Here is a 17,199-nt window from a genome sequence, read left to right on the forward strand (position 1 = left end):
AGTTATAAGGCAAGGAGCATAACCAAGAAGAATAGACAAATGAGCTTAAACCCACTTCTAACGAAACCTAAAACAAATTCCAATAAAGCAAGAAAATATCAACTTTTAGGCAGCAAATCCCTTCAAACGTCAACAACTAATCCAAAGAGGGCAGAGGTGAGCAAAAGGTTAGTCTAGGCGGTGAGAAAACAAACCCCCAAAACATCACAGAAAGAGGAAATGAAGCAGGCAGATACTATTTCAACATAGATGACTTGGATACAAATTAACATCCTTTTAGCATGCTTCACAGTTAAAAAAAATGAAATAAAAAATATGTAGCAAAACCCAATGAGAACAACATTAAAAGAAGGAGAAGAAGGCTGAGCAGGTGGCATTCGGGTGAGCCTTTAATCAGTTTGAAATAATTAGTTCATTTGCCCATCCTACTCATTTTCGAACAGATCGAACTCATTGCGAGTAATTAGACATGAAGACTAACAAGGGATAAATAACTATCACGATTTACAGCCCACGCTTCAGGAATAAAGGTGACACAAACATACACTAACAAGGAGAAGAAGGCTCGGCACAGAGAGGAAAAATGAACAGGGCAACGACATTCAACGCTAAATGAATTCTTTCACTAACCCATAGTTGACACTAAGTTGAAAACAATAAGAAAAATAGAGTTCCATCAGGGAAACCACCAACACACTGAAGAAACGGAAATGTTGAGATGACACGAGATTTACCTTTCACGGGGCAGCGACCTGGGCAAGGAAGAGCAAGGGAATGATGACGAGTTCCACCACACAATCACGAACGGAACAACAATCGAAAGGCCTGGTTTACCCTTTTCGAATATATTTTGGTATGGTTTTTGTGACTAACTATTTACTATTTTCTCTGCCTTCGTTCAAAAAATTTCAACCCAAAAAAATCCCCCCTTTTCGTAGTGGACAACAGACAACATATATAGAAAGGAGTCCGGTCCGGAGAAAAGTGGGGAAAATCGGACTAAAAATCCCAATAGAAAAGGCCCATTTCGAAATTCAAATTCGAAAAACCTTTCACCATTTTGGTTAAACACCCTTTCTCACAATTTTCGCCCCATTCCAAAAGAGGAAAGGGGGAATAGACGAGCTTGATCGACTCCATCGTCCTTGGGGCGAGACGTGTCCTGATCTCAAGGCCCCAAGGACAAAAGCGTTGCTGGAAATATACTGGATTCAGGGGGCAAAGGAAGAAGACGACAAAGGTGTAGCGTACTGCCCCTGCGATTTCCTTCTAGTTCACGCCATCTATGTTGTTGCTTTTGGTCTCTGCGTTGCCAACGTGAAAGAGGTGAAAGAAACTGCTGGGTTCCTTTAGTGGATAGCAAAGTGGGCCGGGTTAGGGGTATTAAAAGTGGGCTGGGCAGTGATATTTGCTGGTGGGCTGCTGCTGATGGGATATGGAATTGAAGAAATTGGGTTGAGTTTCTTTTATTATGGAACGACTGAAGGAAATAAATAAAATTCAAAAAGGGCCAACACTTTGGTCTTTTGTATGGGTTAGGGGTACAATTAGATCGGTTAGATTTCGGAATTTTAAGAAATAGCCAAATTGAATTAATACTTTTAACCGAAATGAATTTAGTGGGTAACTCGGCTAAAAATTAAATAAGGTGAATCAATAACAAATTAATTAGCGAGCTTCTTAATCCTAACGGAATAAAATAATTAACTTAATAAAAATAACTAATTCAACAACATAGCTCAATTCAAACTGAACTAGATTAATAAAGCGTTTAACGTTAAAATAATAATAGTAATAATAATAATAAAATATTCTTCAAGATAGTTTTCAAGTGTTTATAAAATATATTAGTTACATACGTAAAAATATAAAACATATTTATTATTAAAATATTATAAAAGTGAATAAAATTCTTGAAATATCTTGAAACATATTTCGAATTTTTTTCATAAGATTAGTTATTTCAAATCGTTTGGAATTAAGGAAGCTTGCAAATTAATTCTTATCGTGGAGGGTCAAAATTAGGTGTCAACAACTATGAAGGTGAATTGAATTTAATCCTTGCAAAACTATTTTCCAAATAGTTTAAAACAACTCCATAAAAAGGTACATGCATTGATATAAAAGATTAAATTTTAAGCAATTCAACTTTTTAGAAAGAAATCCAAAAGTGTTGCTTGAAATTTTTCGCAAATATCTATCAATGTCAATGTATAAACTAAAGCAAGAAGTTTCAAATTTAAAACTATTAAGAAAAATATGAAAGTAAATTTAGAGAGAAAATTGACATTATACCTTTAAAAAGTGTTGTTGTAGAAATATTAGTTTGTCCCATTAACATGTTAAGAAGATCAATATGAGTAAGTATGAAGCCATTTCTTCACCATTATTGAGATTTGAGAACAAAGAGAACAAAGAGAAAAGAAGAGTGAAAAAATTGTAGGCGGTAGATTTAAAAAATAGGATAGTAATTCTTGTCTTTGATATATATATTTTTTAAATGTAATAATGGAGAATTTTAATTACTATAAAATTAATTTGAATTTTTAAAATTAGTTTATAATAAAAATTCTAGCAGTTTTTAATTTAAGATAGAATTGGGAAGTTAATAGGTAGTTAGTTGATTTTTTTTCATTAATAATTGAGAATTTTAATTACTATTAAATTAATTTGAAAATTTTTAATTAGTTTATAATAAAAAAAAAATTCTAGCAGTTTTTAGTTCATTTTCAATTCAATAATAAAGATTGTATTTAATATGTGTAACAAAATTACCGCATTTAATAACATGAAACGTGCATTTGTGTATAATGTGCTTACTGAACTTAAATTTTTTTTTATATATATATATATATATATTGATTATTTAAGGGAAAATGGTTTGAAAAATACTCTAACTTTGATCGAAATTGTTGTACCAAAATGTATGAAGTACCTTTTACCCCTGCACTATTTAATAGTGTATTTTAAAGGTATATATGTGCCCACGTGGACACATTACTATTTAAAATGATGCAATATTTATGATGTCCACTTAGACACATATACACCTTTAAAATACACTATTAAATAGTACATGGGGTAAAAAGTTCTTTCCAAAGTTTGGTATCGTAACATCAATTTCGGCCAAACTTAGAATATTTTTCAGATCCTTCTCCCTTTAAAATTAGTTAACTTTTAAAATTAAAAAAAATTATTGTGTTGACATGTGTCATTCTAATTCTAATCATTGACATGTGTCTATATTTATTTATTTAATTATTGATTATTAATTATTTAATTTATTTTAAATACTAAAAATTTATGGTGTTGACACGTGTCATTTTTTCTTCTCCTTTCATACTTCATTATCCGCTTATATAATAAAAGAAAATCGTGTGCCATCCAGAGATTGATGCGATTTTTCTTTTTCATTTTATCAATAGCATAGAAAGCAAAACATTGCCTCAAATCTAGTGGACGGTGATGATAACATATTGAGTCTCAAAACACAGAATATTTCTAGTTGTCAACTTTGTGCTTCCTTTCCCATTCCTTTGAGTATATGATTTTGAAAAATGAAACAAAAAAATTCCTTCAAATCCTTCTTGATTCATATATAGTACGCCAAATGTGTCAAACTTCTTCTATTAATTTTTTTTCCTTTATATGAAAAGCTCACTTTTAAAAAATAAAACTATTAACATATTATTGATAAAATTAAAATGGGACTTTTCACATTTGGAAGCCTAAGGCACATGCCTTTTTTTATTTTCAAACTTATTAGTGTCTTCCCTGCTTCAAATCCAATTTAAATCTCCACCAAAACGATTTCAAATTTTGTATATACCCTCCTTATACTATTTTCAACGGGTCTAAACAATACTCACTCCTTAGACGTCTCGAATCTTCATGCCTCATAGGCTCAAACATATCAAGCAACATTGGGTTTTTGCTTTAAAAAAGCATTTTGAAAACATTTCAAAACAGTGTTTAGAAGGCTGAATTTTGAATAAGTCTGCAAGGTAAGTTGAAAACTTGGTTCATCAAGTATTACATCTCAATTTTCTATTTATACTTTTTCTATACATTTTATTTGTCATATTTGGATTTGACATGTCAATTAAAAAAATAATGATTGACATGACTATGTTACTACACTGTGCTCTCTCTCCCATTTTTTTTTTCTTTCTCTTTGTTGTGTTTATTTGAGTTGGGCACTAGGCCCAAATGAGTTTTGTAACTCTTATTTACATTCATCAGTAAAAAGGGTTGGCCAGATTTCGATCTAAAAAAAAAAAGAGGGTGTAATTGCCTATTCAAAAGTTTTAGTTTTTTCTTGTTTATATTTTTTTCATTTAATTTTTGCAATAGAATTTTGAATCGTATAAAACTCATTATGGTTTGATAATCGTATATTTATTTGCCTACACATGCATCATATTTGCTAATTTGACAAATTTGATTTTACCATTGCTGAATATAACAATGTCATTATCAACATAGCTTAAATTATTACTCTGAGGCACCTGAGTTGTTTATGAAAAAGGAAACGAACTTCTCATTAGCTATAAGGTTGTACAAGGATCTGAAAAGAAATTCAACATTAATGTTAGCCAATAATTACAACATTAACACAAATGGATCTTAGAAATGGTTGATTTGTTTTCAAAAGAAAAATCAGAAAATTACATCCAATGACAGGAACCAGAGAGACTTGACAATTTACAAAGAACTAATACATTCTCAAAGCGGATAATACAAATAGATTATTGATTTGTTTCAAAAAGAAAATTACATCCAATGAGAGAGAAACTCACAAACAAACAACCCTACAAACAATTACATCTAATGGGAGGAACCAAAAAGATTCACAAACAAAGAAACAATTAAAATTAGTTACGAATATGCAGATACGGAATGTGTGCAATTTTGTGCCAGTCTTCTCCTATTCCCTCCTCACACCGCTTGGCCAGTGTTGGACACTCACTAATTGTTAAAGTTGTGAGGGCTGTTAGGTGCTGCAATTCCTCCGGTAAACATTTTAGCATCTTACAGTAACCGATAGACAACTCGGTGAGTGAAGTTAAACCTTTCACCCCTTCCTCTGAGAGACTCTCTAGTGCGTCACAATATTCAAATTGGAGACTCTTCAAAGCATTGAGACTAGCCAGGCTGGTAGGCAGCTCTTTGAGATTAATAAAGGAAGAGATTTCCAAGTATTTGAGATTTGCAAGGCTTTTGAACATCTCTTCTGGGAGTGAAGTAGCTCCTACGTAATCGCTTATGTAAAGGGAAGTAAGAGCACTAAGATTAGATATGGACCTCAAACTTGAGGCATCTGCCACATAAACTTTCAATGAAGGGAGGGTCGGAATAACAAACATAGGGCAACTGTAAAATGTCATCTCTTCAAGCACAGGGAATTGCTTTTCTCCTTCCTTTTTCAGCAATCCTTTTAGATTACTAAAGTCCCATATAACAAGTTTCCTCAAGGATGGAAACCTCCCAGAACCAACATCAACATCAACATACTCCACACACCCATTCCATAACTCCAGACTTTCTAGACAAGACAGCTCACCAAAGGGTGGTAAGCATGAGCAGTTTGTGCAACCCTTAATTGTAATGGAGACAACATTTCTCAAAACTGAGTGATTCATCCACTCAGGGAAACGGAATCCTTTGAAGCCGCTGATTGTTAAAGAAGTCAGATTGGGGTGTGGTTTGAGGGCTTCAATCACTCTAACTTCTTCTGATTCATATCTACGTGGTTCATACTTATCCCAACTCATGCTTAAAGATTGCAGATTCTCTTTTGCAGATAAATTGGCTTCTTTTGCATCCTTATCATTCTTCACTCTCTCAAGATGGCTGATTTCAATTGAGCCATAGAGATTCAGGTTTCGTAGTTCCCCAAGTTGAAAACCTTTCTTCCTTCCCACAAAATAGAAACCTAGAGTCTTAAGGCATGTCAAAGATCCTATCCTTGGTGGCATAGAATTCAATTTAATGCAACCATCAAGTAAAAGATTTCGGAGACTACCAAGTTTACTTGTTTCTTTTGGCAAACAACAAAGTGAGGTGCAATACTGTAGAGCAAGAGTCTGCAAATTTTGAAGCTTGCATAACTGCTTTGGAAGACTACGCATTTCTGTATTGTAAGAGAGGTCCAGGTATCTTAAATGTACTAGATCTCCAATGGAAGACGGTAACTGCTTTTCTAAGTAATTCAGATTAAGAACCCTCAACGAGACAAAGTTCTCCACGAGCAAATGAGAGTAGGAAGACTCCACTGCAGCAAAACCAATGGACATCATATGTGAGTATATTTTTACATTTATTTCACGGATATTGCTGCTTGATGCTCTTGCCGAAAACAGAGATGTAGCCAAATCATGGATGAGATCATGCATCTTGAAATAAGTTTTGCCAGATCTAACTTCAATCTCTTGGAAAAAAGACCTCAAGTATAATTCTTCCCATACTTCATTACCTACATCCTCTAGCTCCATGTTTCCTTTTGATAAAAGAAAACCATGCGCCATCCAGAGGGAGATTATCTTTTCTTTTTCCATTTCGGTGTCTTTTGGAAATACTGCACAATATGCAAAGCATTGTCTCAAATCAAGTGGAAGATGATGATAACTAAGCTTCAGGGCAGGCATAATAGAACTATTATCTTGACGCAAATTGCAAATCTCACTATCCCTTACATGTTCCCATAGTCTTTCTTTTCTCTCGAAGCGCAAAAGACCTCCAAGAGTCTTGGCTGCTAGAGGCACACCACCACTTTTTTTCACAATCTCCTTTCCGATAGCCACAAGGTTAGGATTCATTTCTTCTTGCTGTCCAAATGCACGTTGCATAAACAACGAGCAACAATCTTCTTGAGACAGATTTGACAATTTATATGGTTGCAAAGTTCCCATAATTGATCCAACCCTTTCAAGACGAGTAGTGACCAGAACAGAAGCACCTTGTGCTCCAACCTTTAAGACTGCTTTTAAGTTATCCCACTTATGTCGATCTTCATTCCAAACATCATCTAAGACAAGCAAGTATCTTTTTCCGTTCAGCAACTTCTGAAGCTTCTTTTGAAGTGGATCCAAGTCCATGTCACTGAGTGACGTTCCTTCAATAGATTCTACGATTGCCTTTATCAATCTCTTCTCATCAAAATCTTCTGAGACACAAATCCATATTTTGGGATGGAAATGGTCAGTTACTCTCGGATCATGGAAGACCATTTGGGCAAGAGTAGTCTTTCCTAGTCCCCCCAAACCAAGTATTGGGAGGACTGAAAGTTGTTGGGCATTGTTTATCAAGATTTTCACTATCTCATCTTCCTCTTTGCCCCTCCCATAAACTTGTTTTTCAGTTAATACAGAACCTGGTACAAGTAATGTTCACATGAGAATATTGTTACAAAATTCAAGCTCTGTAGCAAAAACCAGAGAAGATTTTTGCACAATAAAGAGATAAAGAGTAGCATTTTACCCTACATTAATTCCAAATATTATAAAATATTTAACTAATTAAATATTAAATAATAATCATATTACTATATTATTAATATTATGATAAATAATACAGGTGACAAGGTGTAAAATAAATAACTAAAAGATGAAAAAATCCATAAAAGTATGTGCATTTATTTGGTACATGAAAACATGTATCTAAATACTTAACTAAACCTTTTCCCCTTCTCTAAATTAATTTGAATAACTTAATTAATGTAGTAGTATTTAACTTAATGAAAATTTATGTGCATTTTATATTATAAAGTTCATAAAAGTAATTATTACTTTCATGTATAGGAAAAGCCAAAGAATTGTATTTGAAATCTTATTATTATGATGTAGTTATTTTTTGTTCACTATGAATAATAGGAAAAATTGTATGAAATAGCAAATTTTTAATTCAAATTAAATGTTGTAACCATAGTTTATTTTATTTGTAACGCAGCAAACATCCCATTTTTTTGTCATTTGATTCGGTATACAATTAGTCATTTTTGGTATACAATTACCCATTCGGTATACAAATGTATAAAATGTATTTGTGTTTACATAAAGCGAGAGAAACGTGTATATACAAATAAACATACATATATTTTCATCCTATACACTTATAGTTATACAAATACAAATTTTATTATACAAATTACAATGTATAAATGAATTTATACAAAACTAAATAATTTGTATAAAATTGGATATATCTAGCGAATTATACAAATCAAAAGCTCCATAGCAAATATTTAATTTGATATGGAGCGCAATTATGCAAACTATAGCTATAACATACAAATATAATTTTATGTTTGTTGTATGTGAAAGTTGCTCATAATAATAGGATAACACTATTTATTTAAATATCATTTGTCGTAATGTTTTACTCTCTTTTAATTACTTATTTATTATTTTTCTTCTTCTTTCTTTGTTTTAAATATTCACTATCATAGTTCATATCTAATTACCTATTCAATTGTTACTCTTAATATTCATAACTTTCAAATATTTAATTTAAAACTTTAAGATGTCTTTTGATATTTCTCTACTTTTATCAATACAAATCATCTTTTTTATTTATTTCATGAAAAGAATCTCTACCCAAGGTTTTCCACTTTATTGTACAGTTAAAGTAGCAAAGCGCTTGAATCATTATTAAGGCTTTTGAATTTTGATTGATTATAGAAGGTATCGTCAAGAACTCAAAAAATTATGTATTAATTATGTGTTTCTTTTACCATTATATTGTTATAATTAAAGTCGTAACACGGATATGAATGTTGTATTTGTTCTTATCTATCTTTTTTTGGCACAATACATAAATTTGTCTTTTAACTTGGCCTCATTTATCCAACTTTGATGTGCATAAGTAGACACTTAAACTTATATAAAGTTGAACAAGTAGACAGATGAGTCCTATATGACATAATACACATAGGACACCGTGTAGGATGCAAATTGCCATGTAGGATGTCACATAGGACGTGTGCGTCTATTTGTTTAACTTTATGCAAGTTTAAGTGTCAACATGTACACACCCAAAGTTGAAATACCTAAATGTGAAATGACTTATATTTATGTATTATGCCTTTTTTTATATTCTCTATCTATTATACTTCTTTAATTTAATCTTCCATGAAATTCTAAATGTTGTAAGTCTCTATTTTTATTTGTGCTGAAATTAGTCATTCATGACTTGTATTCGTTTTTTAATGTACTTTTATAATATTTTTATACTCCCTTCGTCCCATTTTATGTGGCACTTTTCAGATTTCAAGATTCAAACAAGTCTATCTTTGATTGTGAATTTTTTATAGATCTTTTAAACATTTTGAATTATCAATTATTGTGACTTATAGTACTTTTTACGTAGTTTACAAATATATAAATTTCATTTCAAAAAAATTGAAGATCCCATGCGCAAATTTCCGGTCAAACTTAAATTATTTGACTCTCGAAAAACGAAGAATGTCACATAAATTGGGACAGAGGGTGTAATACTTTTCTTATCGATGTGGTTTCTGTTAAGTAGCTACTTATATATGTAGTTATTGAGGATAAATCATATCGGTATATATATTGATCATATCTTTAGAGGCTATATATATTATCTTAATTTGTTTTCAATGGGCCATTTAATTATTATGAATTTTATTTAATGAATAAAATATAAATTGGTAAAATTAATATTGTTATAATAAACTCAACTTTATAATAATTGTATGGAACAAACGTGCAAGGCACCCAGAAACTAGTAATAAGGTCTAAAACAACTGAAGCTTTGTTTGTCATTTAGACTCGGGGGATATTCTATGAGTAAGCTATGGATTTATCTGAGCCCATATATATCAGCATGTATATATATGTTAAAAACTTCACTAAACACATACAGGTAATAGATTTTGAACCCAATAAACGAATCGGAATCAATCTGTTTAACGAACATTTAGATTAGAAAAAATATTTGAAACTTACCCTCAGCCCAAAAACATACATGAACTTGATAATTGTCAAATATGAATATAAATTATGTTGTAATTGTAATACTAATTTGTGTGAGAATATTTAAGATACGCACCTGTTTGAGGTCTAGCAGCTTGTCTCTCTATAGGCCTTATTTCCAAATGAAACTTGATTCGATCCGCAGCAATTGCATCTAGTTTCTTCATAATGTTTTTCATCTTTTTCCCAATTTTGTAACGGAAAGCGATAGCCTTTGGATGATAACTCCCATATTTAGTCTGTTTGAGTCTTGCTGACTCAGTTTTACATTCATCCAAGATGTCATCAGCTTCATATGCAGCAACATTGAGATTCTGCAGCCAGTTTTCAATTGGTTTGTCCTTCAGTTGCTTCTCCTGAGCATGTTCAAGCACAGCTTGGATCATCGTAAACGTTCTTTGAAGCGTTTCGAATTCGTCCTTAAAACCAAGAATCAATCCAACTTCCCCTTGGATGAAAGAAGTCAGATTCTCTAACAGAATTTGAAGGAGAGATTCAGCCATATCTTCAATTCACTATTAGATATTTGGAAGTACTGTTAGTTAGCAATGAATATGTTACAAACTCAATTGTTAAATGGAAACTGCAAACTGCACCTGCCTATGGGGCCATGTCTCTCAATTATTCAGTGGTAACCACCAAATACCAAACCAATTTGGTGGGCAATAACTAGTAATTAATTAGTACTCCCTCTGCTCCATATTAAAGTGAATTGTTGACTCTTTCTTAGTCAACTTTGACTAATATTTTACGAAGTAGGTAAGAAATTGCAATTTAACTTTGAAAATTAGTTAAATTAATTTTCAAAAAGCGCAATATGATAACTAAAAATGGACGGATGGAGTAGTTCAAAATAAGTAAATTGTTCAAATTTCAAGAAAATAATTGAAACTCTTTTTCATATTTACCCATCATTTAATGAGGATCTTAACTACTTTACATTTTTTAGTAGAATAGTTTGAGAATAATCAAAAGGGCAATAGTGAAAAGTAGTCTTTAATTTATGTCTTTAAATATGTTACAAACTCAATTGTTAAATGGAAACTGCAAACTGCACCTGCCTATGGGGCCATGTCTCTCAATTATTCAATGGTAACCACCAAATACCAAACCAATTTGGTGGGCAATAACTAGTTATTAATTAGTACTCCCTCTGCTCCATATTAAAGTGAATTGTTGACTCTTTCATAGTCAACTTTGACTAATATTTTACGAAGTAGGTAAGAAATTGCAATTTAACTTTGAAAATTAGTTAAATTGACTTTCAAAAAGCGGACAACTAAAAATGAATGGATGGAGTAGTACAAAATAACTAAATTGTTCAAATTTCAAGAAAATAATTGAAACATTTTTTCATATTTACCCTATCATTTAATGAGGTTCTTAACTACTTTACATTTTTTAGTAGAATAGTTTGAGAATAATCAAAAGGGCAATAGTGAAAAGTAGTCTTTAATTTATGTCTTTAAATATTTTTCTTAAGACGTGTATCAAAACTCAACAATTCACTTAATATGGATTAGAGAGAGTAAAAGTTTGTTTGACATTGTTGTTGGGAGGCCAAAAATATTTATTTTCAAACAAAAGTATTTTTTTAGAAAAATTAAAGTGTTTGGCTAATCAGTAAAATTGTTAATTGGAAGCCGTTTTTCTATTGTTGGTAAAAAATTTTAAAATATTGATTCTTAAAAATAGTTTTATTTGACGGATAAATAAATAAGTCATTTCTAATAGTTTGATAACATATTTGAACATTTTCCCTTTATGAAATTAGTTTCTATATTATGACATAGAAGTTAAGTTATCATTAATTGTCACTCCTACAATCTTGTAATACTACTTTTGTCTAAAAAAATATCTTGTAAAATACTACTTTTGTCTAAAGAATATTTATGATGATTGATGAGCACTTGCTCCCTATATAGCATCTTGTTTCTCAAGGACCACTTGGATTGTAGAGAACATACTTGAAAGCCTTTGAAACTCATTTTTAAAATTGAAATGCAATACAAGTTCTCCTTTGAGAAAAGAAGTGAGATTGTCTAGCACAGAGGCGGACTCACATGCATCTGTGATGGTGCACGTGCACCTGGTAATTTTTCTAAAAATTCTGTATAGTTGATAAAACGATAATATATTTTATTGTGCACCCTAATAACTAAAAGTTGTTTTGGTGCACTGGCCGAAGTTGCCATCTTGAACTGCGACTGTGCGAGATTGATTCTCATGAAAGGTAATTTTTTTTTACTTTAAAATCAGGTTAGGTTTTTCTTTAGAGTAAACCTTTTTAAAAATTGCTTTTATTAAAATCATTTTTGCCACATCATCTGGCCCCACCCCATTTCTTAACCACCTTTTTTGCCATCTCATATGACCCCATGGCCCATTTCTTTCTTAATTGATATTAAAAACAAATAAAAGCCCTAGCACAATTCTAAACAAAATATAAGACTGCTAGAAAATCTACAATTTATAACAAGTATTCTTCACTACATAATTGAAGTCCTACTCCTATTATCTCTGCATAAATTGATAAGTTCTTCGTTTTAAGCGTATCTTTTTTTCTAAGAACTTCTTGTTGATTCTTGTGATCTGAAATTGATAGATTTTTTACGAACATAATTCTTCTCAACCAAGTGCTAGTTTTAGAGACAATTCTTCGCATTTTATATATGAGTTTGATTTGCAGTCACTTAAACCGGATACGAGAGAAAAAATATCCATTGAGGCCTAAGCAGACGCTTTGATAACCTTACCCTTGTGCCACTCGTAACCCTACCCTTGAGTCACTTTTAGTAGTGCCCCCGCTATCTTCAAATCCTGGGTTCGCCTCTGCACTCTAGCACACCTTGAAGGAAAGCTTCTGCCATATAATTTAGTTTTAGATAATATCTATGCCCTTCAATTTTGGGTGTATAGAAGAAAACACTTAAATTTATATAAAATTAAATAGGTAGGCACGTGCGTCTTGTGACATAATACACGTTTATGTCTTATATGTGTGGTGCATTTGAGGGAAACTACTGCACATGGCCATGGGGTCATGTCTTTCATTGCTGCCCACCACAAAGACTTTTCTTTCTCAAAGTCTTCCACAGAACCATAAGACAGTTTTCTGTAGTACTGCTAGCTCACAGATGTGTTTTCTTTCCCTTATTGATTGCCAACAGCTGCCCATCACCTACATTTTTCTTGTGTGGTAGTTGAATATTCATTTCTTTTAGTACTTACAGTAGGCTAAAACACCAAATTCATATGTGAAGTTGTTATCAATTAATCCCATAAATAAAATTGTTAACTGATACATATCTTATTCTTTTGGTTAACGATTTAGTACATTTAACATTCGATAACTAAAAAACCGAACCATTAAGTGTGAATATCCAACCGAACCACTCAATAAACACTCTACCTAAACTACTAGTGTTTTGTTGCATAAAAGTAACAAATCTAAAGTTGTAACTATAATATACTTATACAAAAAGTTTTATTCTGAGTTTCAAATGTCATAAAATAATGTAATTGTGTGAGGCCTTTTATAAGATTGACATGTGAAGTTTATGGGCCCATTTGTACAACTTTTTTTGAAAAAAATGGCATAGCATATCAATCTATATTGTAAATTGGCAATAAATAACCACTTTTATTTTTTTGGCAAAAAAAAGTATTTTTATATTTATTTTATCATTTAATAGCCAAGTTTTGTATTCATTGAAACGTCAAATTACTTTTTCTTTTTTTCTCTCTTTTTCCAAGACCTGTAAATATTTTGTTTGATTTGAAATTTTATGAGATACTCTTATAACTCTTGTCTTAGAAGTGATACTTAACCCAAACTTTCAAAGAACACGTGTCTTGATTAATGAGATGCTCTATAACTCTTATTTTAGATGCAATAGTTTCAAAACAATAAGTTACGCCTCGTGGGAAAGACTTGACACTACTGTAACATCCGACAATTTAAAAATGAATATGAAGAAGCTTGAAATTTGGAAATAGTCATTTTTGGAAAAATTTAAAATCTGGAAAATTTGGCTAAGTGTGGAAATCAGTGAGTTTTTGGCCAACTTTGAGCAGTCATAACTCCTAGCTCAGGATGATTTAGGAGTAGTTCCAGTTATGGTTTCGAAGCTTGTGGAACGATATTTCCAACGCCACTGAGTTTGCTCGATTCCGAGTTCGTATGAGCGAGTTATGATCTTTGAAAGTTGGGCAGTTGGCAGGGATTCCGTTCCGGAAATTTAAGGGCATTTTGGTCTTTTCACAAATAATTTCTTTTGAGCTTATATTGTTGTATTAGGCTGATATTTGGATCATTTTGTCCCATTTTGAAAGAGAAAGAGTTAGGGTTCAAGAGAAGAAGAAGAGAAGAAGGAGAAGAAGAAGAGAAGAAAGAGGAGATCAACAAGATTTGTCAAGATCATTGTGGATTTTCGTCGGGGGTGATCCCTATCAAGGTATGTGAGTCTTTAGTGTGGGTTTATCCTTTCCCCCCACATACCAAGCTCGTTTTGATGATTTGAGAAGATATTGGATTTGTTGTTGAAGTTGTTGAAGTTGTTGAAGTTGTTAGTTGTTGTTGATGTTGTTAGTTGTGTTGTTGAAGTTATTGTTGGTTGTGGGACAGGATTGGGCTGTGTATTTGAGTTGTGACCTATTGTATATTGAGGGATTTTATGATCCTTAGTGTTGGTTGGTTCATACCCCCACACACCAACTCGTTTTTAATTCCAAGAGAAGATTTATTGGTTGTTGAAGTTGTAGTGGTGTTGTGTTGAAGTTCTTGCTGATTTAGTACAGATTTCTGGCTGTGATTTTTGAGTTGAATCTATTGTATAATAAGGGTCTTTATGATTCTAAGTGTTGCTGCTGAAACCTTGAGGTTGAGAGGGTTTAGAATTGGAAAGAAACAAGGGAAAAAAGTCGGATTTTTGGGGAAAAAGGGGCTGGGCTGTTGCACCTCTCCTAGTGCCAAGGACACCAATCCTTCCCTTTCATTCACCATTTCTTTTTTTATACATGTTCCTAGGTATTATACCTATGTTTCCTAGTTGTTTCCAACACTCCAAGGTACTTCCAAAAGTCAAGTAAAACTACAAGTCAAGTGAAGTTAGTTTCCAAGTCAAGTGAAGTTAGTTTCCAATTCAAGTGAAGTTAGTTTCCAAGTCAAGTGAAGTCAAGCTTAGAAGTAAGTAAGTCAAAGCAAGTCTTTAAGGTTTTCCAAGAGTCTTCATTGAGCGTTTTAACTTCATTCTAAGGCTCAAGTTCCAAGTTAAGTATTGAGTTTCAAGTAAAGTCAAAAGTTAAGAGTTTCATGTTAAGTTAAGAGTTTCACATCAAGCCAAGAGTTCAAGTAAAGTAAAGAGTTTAAAGTTGAGTTCTTTTCTCAAAGTTATTAGGGAACTATGTATTCCCAAAGAAGTTTTAAAGAAATGTTTTTACATTTAAACAAGGTTGGAAACTGAGATTTCCAAAAAAGCCTTCGGGCTAGTTTTTGAGTAATTATCTCATATCAGCAGGAAGAAATATGTTTTAAAAACATAAGAGCCAGTACATTTTTGGGAGTAGTATCGAGCACCGAATTGGGGGAGCGTTCAAAGAACCCACAGCCCCCATAGAACCATGTTAGCCACCATGGGTAGAAAAGGATCATACTTTTTAGATGAATCCTTTTCAGATTAGACTAGTGGATCCATTAGGCAGTTCAGGTCTTATACCTTTGGCCGGGTATAAGATGCTCTGGCAGCGTGAGGTCGATCGCTGTATCATCACTATAGCTCTTATGTGATGGTTGTCGGTTAGAGAAGCTCCCACAGCAGTTATTGTATTTTTCATACACAGAGATTATTGTATTTTTTATATACATCAGTTCATTGTATTTTTATACACATTTCAGGCTTATTGTATCTTTGTATACACACAGAGTTCATAGCATGTTTTAAACAATCTTTCTTTATATCGCACTTGTTTTAAATTGCCTTATATTGGAAGAAGTCAGTCAGGTTGAGTTGAGTTGAGCCAGGTAAGCTATTCAGTTTCTTCCAGATTTCCTTCTAGCCTCTGTTGCTTAGTTTTCCAGCTTGCATACTCGTACATTCCATGTACTGATGCCAGTTGGCCTGCATCGTTTGATGATGCAGATTCAGGTACCCCGGATCAGCATCCTGCACGTCGTTGATCCAGCTGAGCACTCCAGAGTCAGTGGTGAGCCTCCTTGCATTCCGGAGGACTCAATTATTTTGTGTTCTTAGTTTTTGTTTTATTAGGATGTTGCGGGGTCTGTCCCAACATCCATCTCAGTATTTTAGAGGCTTCATAGACAGACAGTCAGTCAGTTAGTTTTGAGTCTCTCATCTATATATATATGTAAATATTCTATTTTGAGATTCGAGTTGCCTTTATGGCCATATTTTATAAGTTAAGTTGTTTTGTAATATTGCATTGCATTGAGTTATTCTGTTGAGGTTTCCGCTGAGTTAAGAAAGCCAGGCCAAGGGTTCGCTTGGGGCTAGAAATGGTCTCCGGGTGCCGGTCCCGCCCAGGGTGTAGGCTCGGGGCGTGACAACTACCATATTGTGTCTTGATTTATAAGATATTCTATAACTCTTGCCTTAGAGGTAATATTTAGTCCAAAGATTTGCAGAGAACAAGTTTACATTTCATGGTAAGAGTTGCCACTATTATCTTATTGTGTTTTGATTTATGAAATGCTCTATAACTCTTTTCTCTAAGGCAAGAGCTAGACCAAAAACTTCAAAACAACAAGTTACACATCACGAGCAAGATTTGACAGCTTAAATTTGTCATTAATTTATTCATGTACAAATAATCAATTAGCAAACACAAGTAATTTGAAGATTGATAAATACAAGCTACTCCTAACTCGCTTATCAATGTTTCTCATGGCGTTTGGAGAGGAGACATATAGTGCATTTGCATTGCTAGCCAAAGCGATCCTAAGTTTTGTTTATATGTTGTAAAGATCATAAATTGCAATGTCTAAATGTATTATCAAATTCTCGAGATTTTCTTACGCCAAATGACATTTGTGTAGTTATAAAAATCAAGTGAAAAAGCTAAGGCTTGCGCTGGGAATCTGACTAGTGATTCAGTCAAACTTGATTGCGATGTCCTCAATTTGGTGTACACATAATTTTGTTAAACATCTAAAATATGCGGTTGATACGCCTGACAGGTGGTGTTA

General features: G+C 32.8%; 2 protein-coding genes across 2 annotated transcripts in view; both read right to left on the reverse strand.

The window, feature by feature from the left end:
- LOC125826369 (putative disease resistance protein RGA1) overlaps positions 1–17,199 on the reverse strand; it is a 188,488-nt gene that overhangs the window by 81,096 nt on the left and 90,193 nt on the right. The window lies entirely within an intron of this gene.
- LOC125826991 (putative disease resistance protein RGA1) lies at positions 4,875–10,549 on the reverse strand. The gene is made up of 3 exons (XM_049506347.1): positions 10,072–10,549; positions 5,365–7,372; positions 4,875–5,310 (listed from the first exon to the last, which is right to left on the reverse strand). Exons 1-3 carry the CDS (start codon positions 10,496–10,498, stop codon positions 4,875–4,877), a joined length of 2,871 nt encoding a protein of 956 aa, XP_049362304.1. The 5' UTR covers positions 10,499–10,549.

The sequence above is a fragment of the Solanum verrucosum genome, unplaced genomic scaffold, assembly GCF_900185275.1.
Source record: "Solanum verrucosum unplaced genomic scaffold, falcon-dt-bn FXZP01000060.1, whole genome shotgun sequence".
In the NCBI taxonomy this organism is placed as follows: domain Eukaryota; kingdom Viridiplantae; phylum Streptophyta; class Magnoliopsida; order Solanales; family Solanaceae; genus Solanum; species Solanum verrucosum.